General features: G+C 41.1%; 1 protein-coding gene across 17 annotated transcripts; it reads right to left on the bottom strand.

Annotated features, from left to right (window-relative positions):
* Positions 1-229: 229 nt before the first annotated feature.
* LOC125536245 (U4/U6 small nuclear ribonucleoprotein PRP4-like protein) lies at positions 230-10,834 on the bottom strand. Of its 17 annotated transcripts, none has more exons than XR_007294939.2 (5): positions 9,093-10,831; positions 6,181-8,219; positions 1,787-6,062; positions 542-802; positions 230-453 (listed from the first exon to the last, which is right to left on the bottom strand). XR_007294939.2 is itself a non-coding variant. In XM_087543467.1 (2 exons), the coding sequence occupies exon 1, from the start codon at positions 10,672-10,674 to the stop codon at positions 9,121-9,123; it is 1,554 nt and encodes a 517-aa protein (XP_087399593.1). In that variant the 5' UTR covers positions 10,675-10,834; the 3' UTR covers positions 230-802; positions 9,093-9,120. The 17 variants fall into 17 exon arrangements, 2 of the variants coding, with proteins under 2 accessions (XP_087399593.1, XP_048555388.1); XR_015615898.1 differs by having other exon boundaries at positions 230-802; positions 1,787-5,325; positions 5,459-6,062; XR_015615897.1 differs by having other exon boundaries at positions 230-802; positions 1,787-5,580; positions 5,681-6,062.
* Between the last annotated feature and the right edge of the window lie 5,605 nt (positions 10,835-16,439).

The following is a 16,439-nucleotide window of genomic DNA, read 5'->3' as shown; positions in this document are numbered from 1 at the left end:
ACACTTGCGATTGCAGTTTCCCAATAGTGGAAAAACATAAAATCATATAATCAACGACATGGCCCAGGAATAACAAATCCATATAATGAATAGATTCCACGTTGAAGAGTAACTGATGGTTCTGGAAAATATCTCATGTAATAAAAATCATTTTTACTAGTAGTACAAAAAAATTCCTTTAGAGAACACTGAATGTCACTTGGAACTCGGTAACCAGCAGCAGGAGAAATTCAGAAATAATTACTGCTATAGAATTGAATACTTAACGAACTAATTACATCAGGATGCAAAGAGATTCGGTGGCGCGACTTCACTGCCATCGTACAGGTTTGAACTTGGTGTTCATCGTACAGGTTTGAACTCAGCACACGGAAGCAACACTCTATCCCTGGGGCTACAAGTTAAGCAACAGTAATTTGTCGGCCCTAGAGCGGAACAATTCGCTTGTACAAGCTGCATAAGGAGAGTTGTTTATGAAGAGCGAGATTACAGTTACAGAGAACAATAAATTTCAATATTTCAGTCACTTGCCTCAACTTACCCAGCATATCCTTCAGCCTTCACAAACTTACGGAGCCCATCAGATAAACCTCTTGCAAAGGCAAGTTGTGTCTGAACACGGACCTTCACAACCTCCATGGCTCCATAGAGCAGAGGGCAACATCGGCGATAGCCTCAGCTGAAGCAGAACCAGCCAGATAGATCAAAGTCTTGTGCAATACTGAAGAAATCCTTTGCCCCTTTGCTCTTTCAGGAAAACACCAAATCCGGAAGTGATGCTCTTACAATTGGCTGGGTCAATCTAACAAAATAGGCAAGCGATATTTTCATTACTAGCTGGTTTCACAACAATGATAACACATAGCAGACCAACCGAGTGCGGTTACAAATCATGCAAAAAAAAAATGGATGCCATATTTTGTTGGCACTTGGTTGGCAGAAACGACTACTTATGTAATAAATTTAAAGAATTACATGGACTAACTCTGGATGTTTGCAGAAGCCAGTCTGCAGTATCCTGTCCAACCAAATAGGAATATTCAATAGCAATTAACTAACATAACATCTGTGGAGGATTGGTTGAGCCAGCCCCTCATCCCGTCGATCGATCAGAGTGAAGAATAACTGGGTCACTAATAGAGTTTCTATATATATAATTGATCTTCTATTATTCTCAGGCAACAAGGGACGAGGATACTGCAGCTTCCTCTCCTAACCACTTCTACTGTGCCTCATAGAAATAGCTTTTCTTCACTGATGTGATTTGGATTTTTGCTCTATGCAGCCATTTCCTGTGATTAAGTTCAGAAGATGGCGACAGCGGTTGGTCAAATTAGTTAATTAATTTATTTCATATATATGCTTTGAAAAAAAAACTATGTTCATAAATCATGCTGTATGAGCTTAGGATGCACCCAGTCATTATTCATTAGAATCAAGTAGTTTGTTTGTTCAGCAATCTAGCTGGAGGCATCAGATTTTACTTTTTGGACTGTAGGTTACGTTGCTGGTGACACCACTCAGTTGGTCCATTGGTGTTGCTGTATTGTGAATCTAGGTGTTTGGGGTAAATGAATTTCTTTATGTTGCGGAGCTGAAAAGGCACTTTGATAGTTTGGCACTGGCAGTAGCCATGCAATGGGTCAAGGAGAGATTGTATTTAAAACTTTGATAGTTTTGACGAATTGTGAAATACTGAATCTGCAAGGTGTTTTACTGTGGTTGCAGCTTTTAATGGTTATCTTGCAGGTGATGTAGCAACTATAAACAAGGAAATAACATGTACCTGTGTGGCGGTTGTTTTCTCTGTTCATCAGCCTCTGCTGCGGTTGAGGTACATTCTTTTTTTTTTTGACTGTACACAGTAGGGAAAATCCCTGAAAGGCCCCAAAGGGGCAGGTCTTACAGGCTTGAGGTAAGCCAACAGAACAAAAATAGAACCTAAAATAAAATAAAATAAAAGCTATCTAAAAAGGCCAAACAGAGAGAAGTAAAAGAAAAGAAAAGAAAAACCAAGAAAATTACAATACAGAGTCCAGCCATGATTGATACAAAGTGGAGTACTTCTTCATTCTGAATTTTAACAAATTGAGCTCCATGAAGTAGGTGTCCTTTCATCTTTGAAATGAAGGGGGGATTTGGGAATATCCTGTTGTTTCTAGTTATCCAGATGGCCCAAGAAGCCAAAATAATAATGTCCATAGCAAAAGGCAAGGCCAGACTCTGCTTCATATCTTCAATGGTCTGTAAGACTGACAGAGCTACATTTTTGTTGGGGCAAACAAAGTTCCAACAAAAAGCAGCAAAAGGGCATCCCCAGAATAGGTGTAAGGTTTCTTCCTGTTGACAATCCATCACAACACAGTTGTATGTGTCCAAATGAAATGTTTTTCTTCTGAGTAGGTTAAGCACCATCCAGAAAAAACTTTGTGCTTGGGTTGACATGATGTGTTCCAAACCCACTGGAAGTGAGGTGGTACAATTTTAACTCCAATCATGCAGGTATATGCTTTTGAAGAAGAGAAATTAGCAGACCCCCATAAATAGCTCCAGGTGTCATTACAATCCCTGTATTCAGATGATCTAACCTCCTCACAGATGATCTCAAGTTGCTGGAATTCCTCATAAGCTTGTGTAGACAGGGGGAGGTGAAACAGGTCTTCCAAATATTCCAAGTTGGTAGCTTCCTGAACTGATAATAGAGTATTCTTTGTAAAAGAGGATAAGTGAGGCAGGCATTGAAATAGACATGTAGAGTGCCATTGATCAGTCCAGAATAGAGCAGACTTCCCATCACCAATACTGCATATGGCCATGGATTTGAATAAGTCAAGCAGTTTCAAATTTGTCTTCCACCAAAAAGATCCAACCATGTTCTGACCAGGCAACATGCCATTACTGTAATAAATTTCCCAAAAAACAAATTTACCCATGGAATGTTGTGACTGTTAAAGAATTTGTGCAAGTTTTTCAGCAGAAGAGCATTGTTTTGCACACTTAAGTTGCAAATTCCCAGGCCTCCTTGATTTTTAGGTCTAGACACCACACTCCAAGCAACCATTGCTGGCATGTGATCTTCCATGTCTGATCCTCTCCAGAGAGAGTGTCTAAGATATTTTGCAATTTGTTTTTTGATGGTCTGTGGTATATCCAAGCAACACATGAAAAAGATTGGTAAAGATGCAAGAATAGATTTGACCAGTAACAGTCTCCCAGCTTGTGTCATGAATGTTGCCAGTCCCATTAGTTTTTTTGCAATTCTCTGCACCAAGTGGGTTTAACTAGTCCAAGTGGCAATCCAAGATATGTGAATGGAAAATAACCTCTTTTGCATCCCAAGGTGTTAATCATGATGTCAGATCTGTCTTCAGATAAGTTGATAGGAATCAAATTTGATTTGTGATAATTTACCTTGAGACCTGTAGCAGTAGCAAAAGTATTGAGCAAAGCCTTGAGATTGAACAAATGAACTGGGTTTGTCTTCATAATGATCAGGGTATCATCAGCATATTGCACAACAGGGAAATCAGGACAGCTACCCACATTTAAAGGGGGTATAACTAACTTTCTGCTCATTGCTTTGTTTAGGATGGATTGAAGTAGGTCTACAGCAAGGACAAACAGTAGAGAGGAGAGGGGATCACCTTGCCTGACCCCTCTCTTACAATAAAATTCCTTTCCTGGCACTCCATTGAGTATCACAGAAGATGAGGCATAATTAAATAGCACTTTCATCCAGTGAATCCATTTACTACCAAATCCTTTAGCCTTGAGAATTTCCAAAATTGCTTGGTGTTCAATTTTGTCAAAAGCCTTTTCAAAATCCAATTTTAACACAACCACTTGCTCTTTAGAGGCATGGCACTGGTGCAGGTATCCATATGCCCAACCCAAGCAATCTTGGGTTGCTCTGTCCTTGAGAAACCCATATTGATTAATGTGCACAATCTTCAAGATGATTTTTTGTAACCTGTTTGCCAATAGCTTGGTGATGATTTTGAGGCAACTATTTAGCAAGGATATAGGTCATTTGGTGATATGGGGCAATCCACCTTTGGAATGAGAGTGATGTATGAGGAATTAATGCTTTCCAAATTGATGTTCCCTGCATGGAAATCATGAACTAGTTGCCTGATGTCTGGACCAATGATACCCCAACAAGCTTTGTAGAACTCATTATTGAAACCATCAGGACCAGGAGATTTGTCATTGGGTAGTTCCTTAACTACATCATTTATCTCCTGATCAGTAAAAGGAGTTTCCAAACTTTCAAAGAGGGCATGGTCAAGTTGTTGATGTAAAATATCCCGGAGATCAAAATGCATAGTAGTTTCTTCAGTCATGCCCAATCTTTGCTTGAAAGCATTCCACAAAATAGCTGATTTTCCATCATGATCAGTAATCTTCACCTTGTCATCGTTCTGAAGAATAGCAATGTGATTGTTTCTAAGGTTTATGGTTGCTTTTGTGTGAAAAAAAATTGTGTTCTCATCTCCAAATTTAACCCCTTTGATTCTCCCTCTTTGCTTCCAATAAATCATTTGGTTCTTAAGGACCACAAGTAATTCTTCTTTAACAAAATAGATCTGCAATTCCATTCGCAAAGACTTGACTCTCTGAACTCCTCAAAAGTATCAAATAATCCAATCCAGTCATTCAAGGTGGCAATTTGCTTTTTAAGATCTAACAATTGTTTTGCCCATAACTTAATAGCCGTTCCCAAATTCTTAAATTTAGTAGTAATTTTCTTAGCAAAGTCGGTGTAACCCACAGGTATGTGCAAGCATTGGCCACCATCTCTTTGAAAGTGTTGTGGTGAAGCCAGAAATTTTCAAACCTGAAAATGTTTGATTTAGCAATGGAAGTCCCTATTTTGATCATACAAGGCAGGTGATCAGAAATTGGTCTAGCAAGGGGTAGCACCACAGAGTCAGGATAAGAGGTAAGCCAAGCTGCAGAGGTGAAGAACCAGTCCAACTTTTCCGAAAGAGGGCCGAGTTGCATATTAGACCAACTAAATTGTCTGCCTTTTAGGGGCAACTCAACAAAACCTAATTTGCTAATGGCCTCATTAAAAAGAAGCATCTCATTGGCATCTCCCCCAGCTCTGTTTCTATCAGATGGGCTTCTAATGAAGCTGAAATCTCCTATGATCATCCAGTCTACTTCATTTGGCATATGGATATTAGCAAACCAATCAATGAACTCCAACTTATCTTCATGCACAAGACTGGGCCAGCTGAGGTATTTTTCAGAATGTCAGAGAAGTAGTTGAAGATTTCCCCCTTTCTGTTCATGCTGAGGTGAGAGATGGGCAAGAGTGCCCTTTTGGAGAAGCGTATGTGCGGTTTGCGCGGGTTCGGGACAGAGATAGGTTAATAAGAGACAATCCGCATGCATTTGGAGATATATTCCTTACTTTTGTCAAACACAATGAGGAGAGAAATTGGAGACGCACCTATTTTAACAGAGATGTTTGGTTGCTGCTGACTGGAGTCCCTTTTGATTTTTGGACCACTGAAGATCTGACGCATGCGATCAGCAAGTTTGGTAGGTTGATGATGTGGGAGAAGGATGAAACTAGGAGAGGAGGGGTTTTAGTTAATGCTAAAGTAACTGATCTTGGCAGCATCCCCAAGAGCTTAATATGGTGTGAGGGAGAGGATTTTGAAGAGGATACCTGGTCATGCTCTATGGAATTGCTTCTTGAGAACATGCTTGGGCGAGGGCCAGCTGATGAGGACCCGTTCCCTCCACCTGGTGTAGACCCCCATCCAGTGGCGGATCCAGGATTTGAAGTTACCCGGGGCAGACTTTTAAAGTAAACAAAATCCGAATCCATGATGGTATCAAACAAGACAATCAACACCATAAATTTAGCAAGTAGTATGCATACAGATAAGACAATCAACACAAACAATTGTTCAAAGTAGTTTCAATCTCAAGAACTAGGTAAAAAAGCATTAAAAACAACCAAAACAATTATAAGGCTTAACTTGTGCTCCCGCTGATTGAATCTTTCGTTCTTCATCCCAAAATGTCCAATCTTCAAGTCCAGGTACCTAAAACATGCACAGATTGTTCAAAAAATGCACAAAAAATAAAATATAAATCTTAGCATAATATGACACTTATACCAACAAAAGATAAGAAAAGAAGATTGGGGGAGAGCAGAAGAACCTGCTGTTTGTGTCCTCCATGGCTGCTTGCTTGTACTTGTAAGCGCGGCGCATGGCTATTCCAGTGGCGAAGTTGCCAGAAATTGGGAACGGCAAGGCGGCGACCCGGCTCTCAGATCTCCATTAAGCACCATCTATCGGGCTTGGGCAGCACCAGGGTGAGGCAGCGAGCCGGCGGCGGAAGACGTGATGGCCTAATGCCCAGATTTGTTTACTCCGTCGATCGTGATGGGAAGTTAGAGAAATTGGGGAACGTCAAGGCTTGAAGCTGTACATAAAAATGGGCTCCTGCTTAATTGGGCCTTTACTACCAACTTATAAGACGTACTAGCTGGCCCATCTCAAAAATGAATCGTTATTTCGCTCCTCGTCTTCCTCCTCGGCTGATCCCACGATCGAACACACAGGTTACAGGGAACACGTCTCATCTTCCATGGCGGCCACTAACCAAAGTAGTAGAGGAGCTACCCTAGGTCCCAAAATTTACCCGGGGCGGCCGCCCCTACACGACCCCACGCTGGCGCCGCCCCTGCCCCCATCCTCTGCTTGAAAATGCTGATAACCTTCAAGGATTTGAACCAGATGACAACCAGTTAAACAATGACATTCCAGATGATGATGGATGGGATGAAGGTAGCTATTGGGCCATGCCCCAGCAGGAGGATCAGGAGGTCATTCAACCACAGGTTCAAGAGGAGCTAGTTGTGGACAATGATGAACTCCATGGCAATGGCAACAGCTTATCCTGGGCATACTTAGAGGTACATTCTGCTTGGTGCTACTCCTTTGTTTGTCGCCTAGGTTGCTGTTTACCATGGTTACCATTAGGATATAGGATCTGCAAGGTTGCAACATAGTTCTCGCCATCAAGTTTTTTACAATCGTAGCTAAACCCAAAATTGTTTTCCTATTCAGAAGATAGAAATAAAGTTTAGAGAAACACATGCGTACCGGCTGCCAATTTAGTGCACGGGTACAGCCAGTCAACCCCTCTTGATTTTTAGTTCATTGGTTAATTAAGAATGTAGAAATGAATTCCTCTTTGTTTATGGATTCCCCACTTTTTCCAGGGGAATTATTTTCTAAGTAAATACAGACGGAGAGATACCACAGTAATTAAGGTTTCCTTTGTTTGACAGTCCAACACCAGTAGTAATAAATTCCCTATTGAACACTTACACTGAAAGTGAGCATATTTTGGAAAAGCAGCTAGGAATCTTTGGTTTGAAAGAGTCATACTCCCTCCGATCCAAATTAATTGACACACACTTAGTACAACTTTAATACAAAGTTGTACCAAGTGTGCGTCAACTAATATGAATAGGAGGGAGTACATCTATTAAGTCAAGATATATACTGTCAAGATTCTGACGTTGTTCTATATTGCTGTCACATGAGAATAATAGCACCAAAATAAAGGCCAGGTGGTGGTAACTTGCAGTCGAATATATTAATACCTTTTCTGAGCAAAAAAGGAACGTGACTGCACTTAATTTGTCCTTCAGGAAAAACGTTGTGGATGATGAGATTATGAATACAACCCCTGTCAACATTTAAGAGGTGGCGGATAGGCATGTCTATGGGCATGCGATTAGAGAAACACATACACAAGATCAGGACGTATTCCTAGACTGGCAACTATGCTAGGATGATACGTGAGACAGTGGGATGTATCAAAATTATACCATTCCGGTAATTACACTATGTATTTCCACCCTTCTGTTTCCAGCTGATACATAACTTCTGCTACATGAATCAATCCAGCTTCTCTGTACGGCGTTACGTCTAAAGATCAGTGTGCACTGCTGCTCATTCAATTATGTTTGTCTAAATACTTGCATCTTCTGTACTGATATAATGTTAACTGAAAACTGGCAATCTTTTCCAGTCATGTTTGGTGGAATTTCCACTAAGGTACTATAGAAAATGTATGGCATGCCTGGCAAACATACCTATCAGATATGCTTTTCGATCTGCAGTTCTCCCAGTCTGCAACTCTGTGTTTATACGCGCTGCCAAGTTCGCTGTGAAGCAATATTGCTGTGAAGAACATGTGTTAGCCTGAAAGCATCAATAATTGTGCACATTGTGGTACATTTATAGTGAGATGGGCCATTTGTTTTTTATTTGAGTTATGGACTGCTTGTGTTTCTCTTATGGTTATTTCTGTCGGATGCTTTGTTGAGAGAAATAGTGGCATCGTCGGAGGCAGCTCTTCCATTTAACAGAAAAAGGCTGAACATACCACCAGCTGAAGTAATGTCTACTTCATTTTCCAATACCAAAGATGTCTGGGCAAAGAGCTGCAAATCAAAGACGCTTCCTGGTGAAGAAATATTTTGTTGGCTAGTTTCCATGTAATGAAGTTTACTGAATCCTTATGGAAGAAGTGTACCGTTGATTCTATCTTATCATATGCTATCTTATGCAAGGTATTAACTATCTTAACAGCTATTTCAACCCCATGTTTCCAAATGTGATCGATTCTAAATTGCGCACGCTCAAGTATATATTTTTCAAAGAGAAATCCTCATTAATTTTTCATCCGAGGGTTTCAATTGATGCCCTAAGTGGTTGCTAAAACCTAATGTTACCAAGAAAGACCATCCTTTTCAAAGCACTCTGGGTTTTAAATGGGACCTTGCGCCATTTGGCGCTGCATGTTACCCGAATGACGTAACTAATTATGCAAGCTCAAATATATATTTTGAAACATAAGTCTTTCTTAATTTTTCATATATAAGGATTACAATTCGTACCCTAAACCTAAAGTTACTATAACAAATACAAATATTTTGGCGCAACGGGTAATCTAGTATTTCAAAGGCCAAGGATTATAGACACAATAAAATAGCATCATCGAATGTAAAGAGCTTGGAACAACAGATCAGCAAAAGGACAGACTAGCACAACCTGTTTCCAGCAACGGTGGAATCAATGCTTAATCCAGCTCCATCTCATTATCCCGCGCGCTGCCTCTGCATGACCAGATCTTTATCGTTCTATCAAGTGAAACAGTCACAATCTGTTGTCCATCTCCACTAATATCCAGACTAGTAACGTTTGACTCATGGCCTGACAAGCTTTTAATTGGTTTGTAATCCCGAGTTGACCATAGCGCTGCTTTAGTGTCATAGGAAGATGTTGCTAAATAATAACCCTCCTGGGGTTCAAATTTCACATGCGAGATGAGACTCTTATGTGCTGGTATAGAATATAACATTTGTCTGGTCCTCAAATCCCATATTCGACAGAAATTGTCTTCACTCACGGTTGCAACCAGATGACCATTAGGTGAGAAGGTGACTCCTAGGACAGGTTTGACATGTCCAATGAGGGTACAGTACAATCTTCCTGATCTTAGATCCCAAACTCGAGCACTCGCATCAAACCCACAAGATGCAGCTAAAGAACCGTCCGGGTGAAAGCTGACACCATATACACTTCTGCTATGTCCCTCCTGGAGTAGAAGTTCAGTTCCAGTGTTGATGTCCCACAATCTCCAGGTCTTGTCAAAGCTAGCTGTACCAAGGTACTTTCCAGATGGATGAAAAGCAAGGCGAGCAAGACGATCCAGGTGGCCATCAAAAGACATCAGAAGTGACCCATCGCTGTTCCACAATTTGGCAGTTTTATCAGCTGAGGCTGTCGCTAAGCAGTTGTCGACTGGGGAGAAGGCAACATCAGTTGCACGTTCTGTATGGCCTTTCAGGGTTGCGATTCTGGTTATCTGTGGCAAGCTCCATACTTTGACGATCCCACTCCAGGAGCTTGTGGCGAGCATTGAGGCATCCCGGGAGAAGGAGCAGCCGGTGAGCGGGCGGTCGTCTCCAATCTCGCTGCGCTCAAGCGCGAAATCCGCCGCCTGCTTCACGACAAGGGCGGCCTCTGCCTCGGGGTCCTCGTCGGGGTCGGCGAGGCGTCGCTTGGCCCTCTCGACCCTGGCCTTGGCGCGGGGCAGTGAGTACATGGCGATGTCGACGCGCGCCTGGAGCAGTTGGTTGGTCCCCTCGGTGAAGAACGGGTACTTGATCTGCTCCGCGCCCTCGTCGTCGTCGTCGTCGCCCGGGACTACCTGTTCGTCCTCCTGCGCGCGGAGGAGGCGGTCGAACTGGCCCTCGGCCTCGAGGCGGGCCATGAGCGCGCGCAGGCGGTCGCGGCGCTCCATCGCGCCCTCGCCGAAGAGCGTGATGGGCTCGCCGAGGCGGCGGAGGCGCGCGCGCACGGCGGAGTCGTTGGTGGGCACGGCCATGGCGTAGGCGCGCCGGCGCTGCAGGAGCTCCTGCACGGCGCGCTCGTGGCGCTTCCGCGCGGCGCGGTGGTCGTCGGAGACCTCGTAGCCGACCTCGTCATCGTCCCCGCCTCCGGCAGCGGCGGATGTGGAGGCGGGGGCGCGGGGTGGGACGGGGACGGGGACGGGGGCGATGGGTGGGTGGACGGGGAGGGGGGCCATGGGAGGGGTGATGGCAGGGGGTAGGGGCCTGGGGTTCTCCATGGACGCTAGCCGGGGTTTGGGAACGAGGACTAGGGTTTTGAGCTGCGAGGCGGCGGCGGCGGTGGTGGTAGCGGCGATCTGTGACCAATATTTTATTGCCGAAGAAGAGAATTCGAAGTTCGTCCAGTTTTCCGGCCTTTCCGGTGGCTATCAGAATACCGAGCGCCCGAAAGATTCGGCCTGCGTTTGAATTTGGGATCTGGTCAAGCCCGTCCCAGTACACACACAACAGAAAACATAAATAACCTCACAGCCACTACACAAACCCTAGGCCACAATCCGGCGCCACTCTCTTTCCTCTTCTCTCTCTCGGCCGCTAGCGGCGACATGATTCGAGCAAGGCGGCAGCGCAAACGCTGCATCCTTTCGGGGGTGTGCAAGCTGCACGTCGTTGGTTGGCATGGGGGCGCAGGAGGGGTGAGGCTCCCCACATCGACTCGCGTCCGAATGAAACTTGACCGCGTGCACATTGGTGAAGTCTTCGACAACCCGATGCTCTCTCTTCTAGTCATGACCGGCCGCGGGAGGGGGCGAGGCGCTGCTCCATCGACTTGGGGCCAGAGGGAGCTCGAGCTCGTGGTCATTGGTGTTGTCTCCGGCGACCAGGACGCATCCGAATAATGTGGCATCGTCGACATATGGATCAGAGGGAGGGGTGGATGCAGTGGAGAGCGATGGTGTGGGGCGATAGGTGGAGGTGGACGGTGGCATTGGCGGCGAAAGCAACTTGGCGGAGGAGGACAATGAGCATGGCCATGGCCGAGGCCGTGACAACAGAGGCTCAACATGACCAACAACAATACCACCCTATGGAAGGGGAAGGGGACGCGAAGGCAGGGGAGGAGGTATGTTTCTTGGAGCGGCTAGATGACAGTTGACTGAAAACAATATTTGGGCCAGTCAACTGACCACAATTTGTTTCAGTCGATTTGTGTACTAGCGAGGCTTCCCTTGGGTAGTAGTGGACCGACCAATGTATGCATGTCCTTTCACCAACTAATAGCAAAGCTGAGTTGCTGAATTTTGTAATCTCATATTGTTTCATAAGCAAGCGGTGCCATGACAAGTTGTCCTATGCGTGTGTAAGATGAGATGAGTTGAGCCTGACTGGATAAGACATGGCTAGAAAAAAAAAGGAAGATTGTTTTTTTTCGGCGTGGAAGATTGCTAGTATGATTGTTTACAATATGTAAGAATAAGCATATAATAGAGGAGTATTTTGCAAAACAAAAGTTCTCTAAGACGGAATGAATTGGTTCCATTAGTATTACCCATAGAGAAGTTCTTTTAAAAGAATACATTCATGTCTTCAGTATTACACTTTAAGAAGAAAAAATGAAAAAAATAATGACAAGATTTTCACACAATTTACTCAGAAAATGCACTTTTTAAAAAATATGCAGGAATAATTCTATACTAGTAGAATTTTGGCAAAAAGGGGTTTTCTAAGAATGAATTAGTGGCATTGGTACTAACCTTAATAAAGATGAAAAAAAGAGACAACTCAAACAAATAATAACAAAAATTGCACACTATTTACACCGAAAATTGCACATTTTTATAAATGCAAAAATAAGCATGTAATAGTGGATTTTTTTGCGAAGAAAAGTTTTTTAAAATGAAATGAATACGTGCCATTAGTACTACATTTTCTGGAACAATTTTTTTGGAATGTATCATTGGTACTATCCTTAAAGAAAAAAATGAAATGAAACAATCAAAAAAATAACGATAGATTTTACACACGATTTGCACAGAAAATTGCACTCTTTTATAATACAGAAGAATAGGCATATAATAGTGAAATTTCTCAAACAAAAGTTTCCAAACAAGTAAAGAATTACTAGCATTGGTATTACCCATAATGAAGAAATAAAATAAAATAAAATAAAAGCTCAAACAAAATCAAAATAATGAAGTTTACTAAGTAACAATGAATTAGTGGCATTGGTATTACCCTCCAAAAGGAAGAAAATGAAAAGGAAACTAAAAAATAATAACCAAATTTGCACATGATTTACATAGAATTTACGTCTTTTTATAATATGCAAGAAAATAGGCTTGTAAAAGTGCAACTTTTGCAAAAAAAAGATTTGTAAGATGACATGAATTAGTGTCATTAGTATTGCGCTTAAAAGAGAATGAAAAAATTAAAAAATTGCACACAAGTATACACAAATTATGCTTTTATAATATGCAGGAATAAGCATATAATAATGGATTTTTCGCAATAAATAGTTTTCTAGTAGGAAATGAATTAGTGGCATTAGTATTTCCTTAAGGAAGAAACATAATGAAATAAAAACTGAAACAGAATAATAAAAAAATAAAGTTCTCTAGAGAAAAAATGAATATATACATAATATTAGAAAAATGGAAAATTTTGCATTTAATTTATCCAGAAATTGCATTTTTTATAACACGCAAGAATAAATATATAATCATGAAATTTTCGCAAAAAAGAAATTTCCTAAGAATGAATAATTTAGTGGAATCGGTCTTATCATTAAAAAGAAATAAAAATATAAAAAATAAATCAAATGTTGACAGAATTTACACACAATGTACACAGAAGGGTTTCACAAAAATAAAATTGCACACATTTTACATAGAAATTGTGCTTTTTATACGAAAGGATAACCATATAATAGAGGAACGAAATTGGAATTGCCGTTAAAGAAAGAAAATGAAATAAAATGAAAAAAAAAGAAAGAAAAATGATGATTTTTTCTACGGAAGAATAAAACACTTTAAGAAGAAAGAAAATAAAAAACAAAAACAAAATAATGAAATTTTCTAGGAAAGATTGAAACCCTTTAAGAAGAAAGAAAAAAATAGTGAAGTTTTCTGTGCAATAATGAAACCCTTTAAGAAGAAAGAAAATAAAAAACCTAAAATTAAAACAAAATAATGAAGTTTTCTGTGCAATAATGAAACCCTTTAAGAAGAAAGAAAATATAAAAAATAAAACTAAAACAAAATTATGAAGTTTTCTAGGGAAGAATGAAACCCTTCAAGAAGAAATAAAATAAAATAAAAAACAAAAATAAAATAAAATAATGAAGTTTTCTGAGGAATAATGAAACCCTTTAAGAAAGAAAAATACAGAAACTAAAACTAAAGCAAAATAATGAAGTTTTTTATGTAAGAATGAAACCCTTTAAGAAGGAAGAAAATATAAAAACAAAAACAAAAAAACAAAATAATGAAGTTTTCTAGGGGAAAATGAAACCCTTTAAGAAGAAAGATAATTAAAAAATAACTTGCACACAAGTATGCTCTGGAATTGCACTTTTGTAATATGCAGAAGATAAGCATATACGGTGCAATTTTTTCTTTCTACTATAATTTACACACATGGTATATCATACTTGTGTGCATACTTACTTACAAACACAAAAATAAAAATATTTGTTATCTAAGAAGAAATCAAGTATAGTGGCATTGGGACCACCCTTTAAGTAGAAAGAAAGTAAAAATAATAATGATACAATTTGCACACAATTTACACATAAATTGCTCCTTTTAAGTTATGTAAGAATAAACATATAATAGTGAATTTTACATAGAAACAAAGTTTTTAAACAAGGAACAAATTAGTGGCACTGGTATCATCCTTAAAAACGGGAAATGAATTTAAAACTAAAAATAATAAAACAAATAACATTTTCTAAGAGAGAGAGAGAGAGAGAGAGAGAGAGTAAATTAGTGACATTTGTATTACTCTTAAGAAGAAAGAAAATAAAAAAAACTTGCACACAACTTTGCAGTGAAATTGCACTTTTTATAATATGCAGTAATACACATATAATAATGTAACTTCAGCTGTCGAGTATAATTTACAAAAATGTTGTATAGTACTTTCATGCATTCATACACATAATAATAATAAAAATATTTAATTAGCAAAAAAATTAGCACAAAAACAATTAGCATTTTTATTACCCTGAAGAATAAAAAAATGAAAAATAAATAAAATTTCCACACAATTAGCACAGAAGTTGCACTTTTTAGAATATGTCGAATTAATATATAAGAGTGAAGTTTCCATACTTTAACATAATTTGTACATGTATACATTTACACACACTCAACATCTAGAAAATACACGTAAAGAAAAAGAAACTCAACTGAAAAATAGAAAAATAAAAGCAGAAAAAAAACTCACAAATCTTAAAGGACAATCCAACGGACAGAAAATCTACTGGCCACAAAACTAAAAGTCAGCTGACTGAAATCTGGCTAAAGTGATTTTTCTTTGCACCAAGTATGGTAGAATTTGCGTCGTGTGCATGCCTTTGAATGGTCCTCTTGATGACCCGTGCTTGTTTTGTTACAACTTCCAAGCTTTGTAAAGTTGACGATGACGTGCTTGTGAATGGTTCTTAAAGAATAACTGTTTGCGGGAATGTCGGTGTTGGTACTACACGAACATGATTGTGCTGAAAACTGATTGATGGGCATGCATGGTTGAATTGGTAATGAACATGGTCATTATCGTTTTGAAATAATACACATGGTGTTGTAACTTTGTATGCATCTCCGGTTTGTGCAGTCCACGAACAATGAATCTACTGTTAATGCATATATCCTAACTCAACTGGAGTAGCAGCTTACTGATTTTTGAAACACATGTGCCACATACTGGCAGTATTTTTTTTTCTTGTTTATCTTGGACAATATTTTGACTGCAAGGTGCTGGAAATATTCCTCGAGTTGGGTTGCAATCTCTGGATCCTAGTCAACTGAGTGAGATTTGGTACTTGGATCCTCCTAACGACACGACCACATAGAAGTGGAAGCAGCCTGAGTGCATGGCCGACTAACTTTTGTTTTGGCAAACGGGCTGGCCGAGTGGCTTGATCAGCTATAGACGATGGCAAAGTGTGTGTAGACCGAGCGACCGAGCTCCTTTTGCTACCGAAGATAATAATCTTGATTGACTAGAGGCGGGGTCAGAGCGTACATTTTCCCCTCCTGGACTTGTTCTGCCTCCGCTACCGCTAGCCAGCCACATCCTACGACGCTTTCGACTGGGAGGAGAGGAGCGTGCCCGCGCGCACGAACGAAACACGGCGGCTCCGGGCCAATGCAAACGAGACGGCCGGCGGGAGAGATCGGTCGCACACGCATGGGTTGCGCCGCGCAGGCGCTCCGGGTCACGCAAGCAGTGCATCTCATCTGCCGCTTCGAACGGACCGAGGACCGGAAGAAGAGCATAGGGCGGCCGAGCGTGTCTTTTTTTACATCAGTACAGATACAAGCGCTCATATATACACGCATACACTCATTTCTATGAACGTACACAAGTACACCCTACCTTTATGAGCACCTCCGAGAGACTGAACCGGCATATCATCTTGAGATTTACGAAGTCACCGTAGGCGCCTCGTCGTCGACGGGAACGTCTCCTTGCACTGAAAACGCATCGCCGAAAATCCTGAAATAAATCCAGGAATAATGCGAGCACCAGGATTTGAACCCTGATGGATTGGGGATATCACTGTCCACCTAACCATCTCAACCACAGGTTGGTTCGCGCCGCATGCGTTCAGCTGGATCTCGGTTGTCGTATGCAGAGCGGCACGTTCATGAGGCCTGCATGCATGGATGGACACGCGACATCGACGTAGCCTTCCGTGGACGGTCTCTGCATAACGTCCGCAGGTGGAAATTCTAGACGAGCCGTGACATTCTTTTGCGTCCATGAAATTGAACCGAGCTCGTCGCAAAAAGAACAACGAAAAAAACGCGTGCAGGTTGCA

This window comes from Triticum urartu, chromosome 2A, assembly GCF_056163025.1.
Source record: "Triticum urartu cultivar PI428250 chromosome 2A, HENAU_Tu73, whole genome shotgun sequence".
NCBI lineage: Eukaryota > Viridiplantae > Streptophyta > Magnoliopsida > Poales > Poaceae > Triticum > Triticum urartu.
The sequence above is the reverse complement of the archived record's forward strand: the minus strand, read 5'-3'. Positions and strand labels throughout refer to the sequence as shown.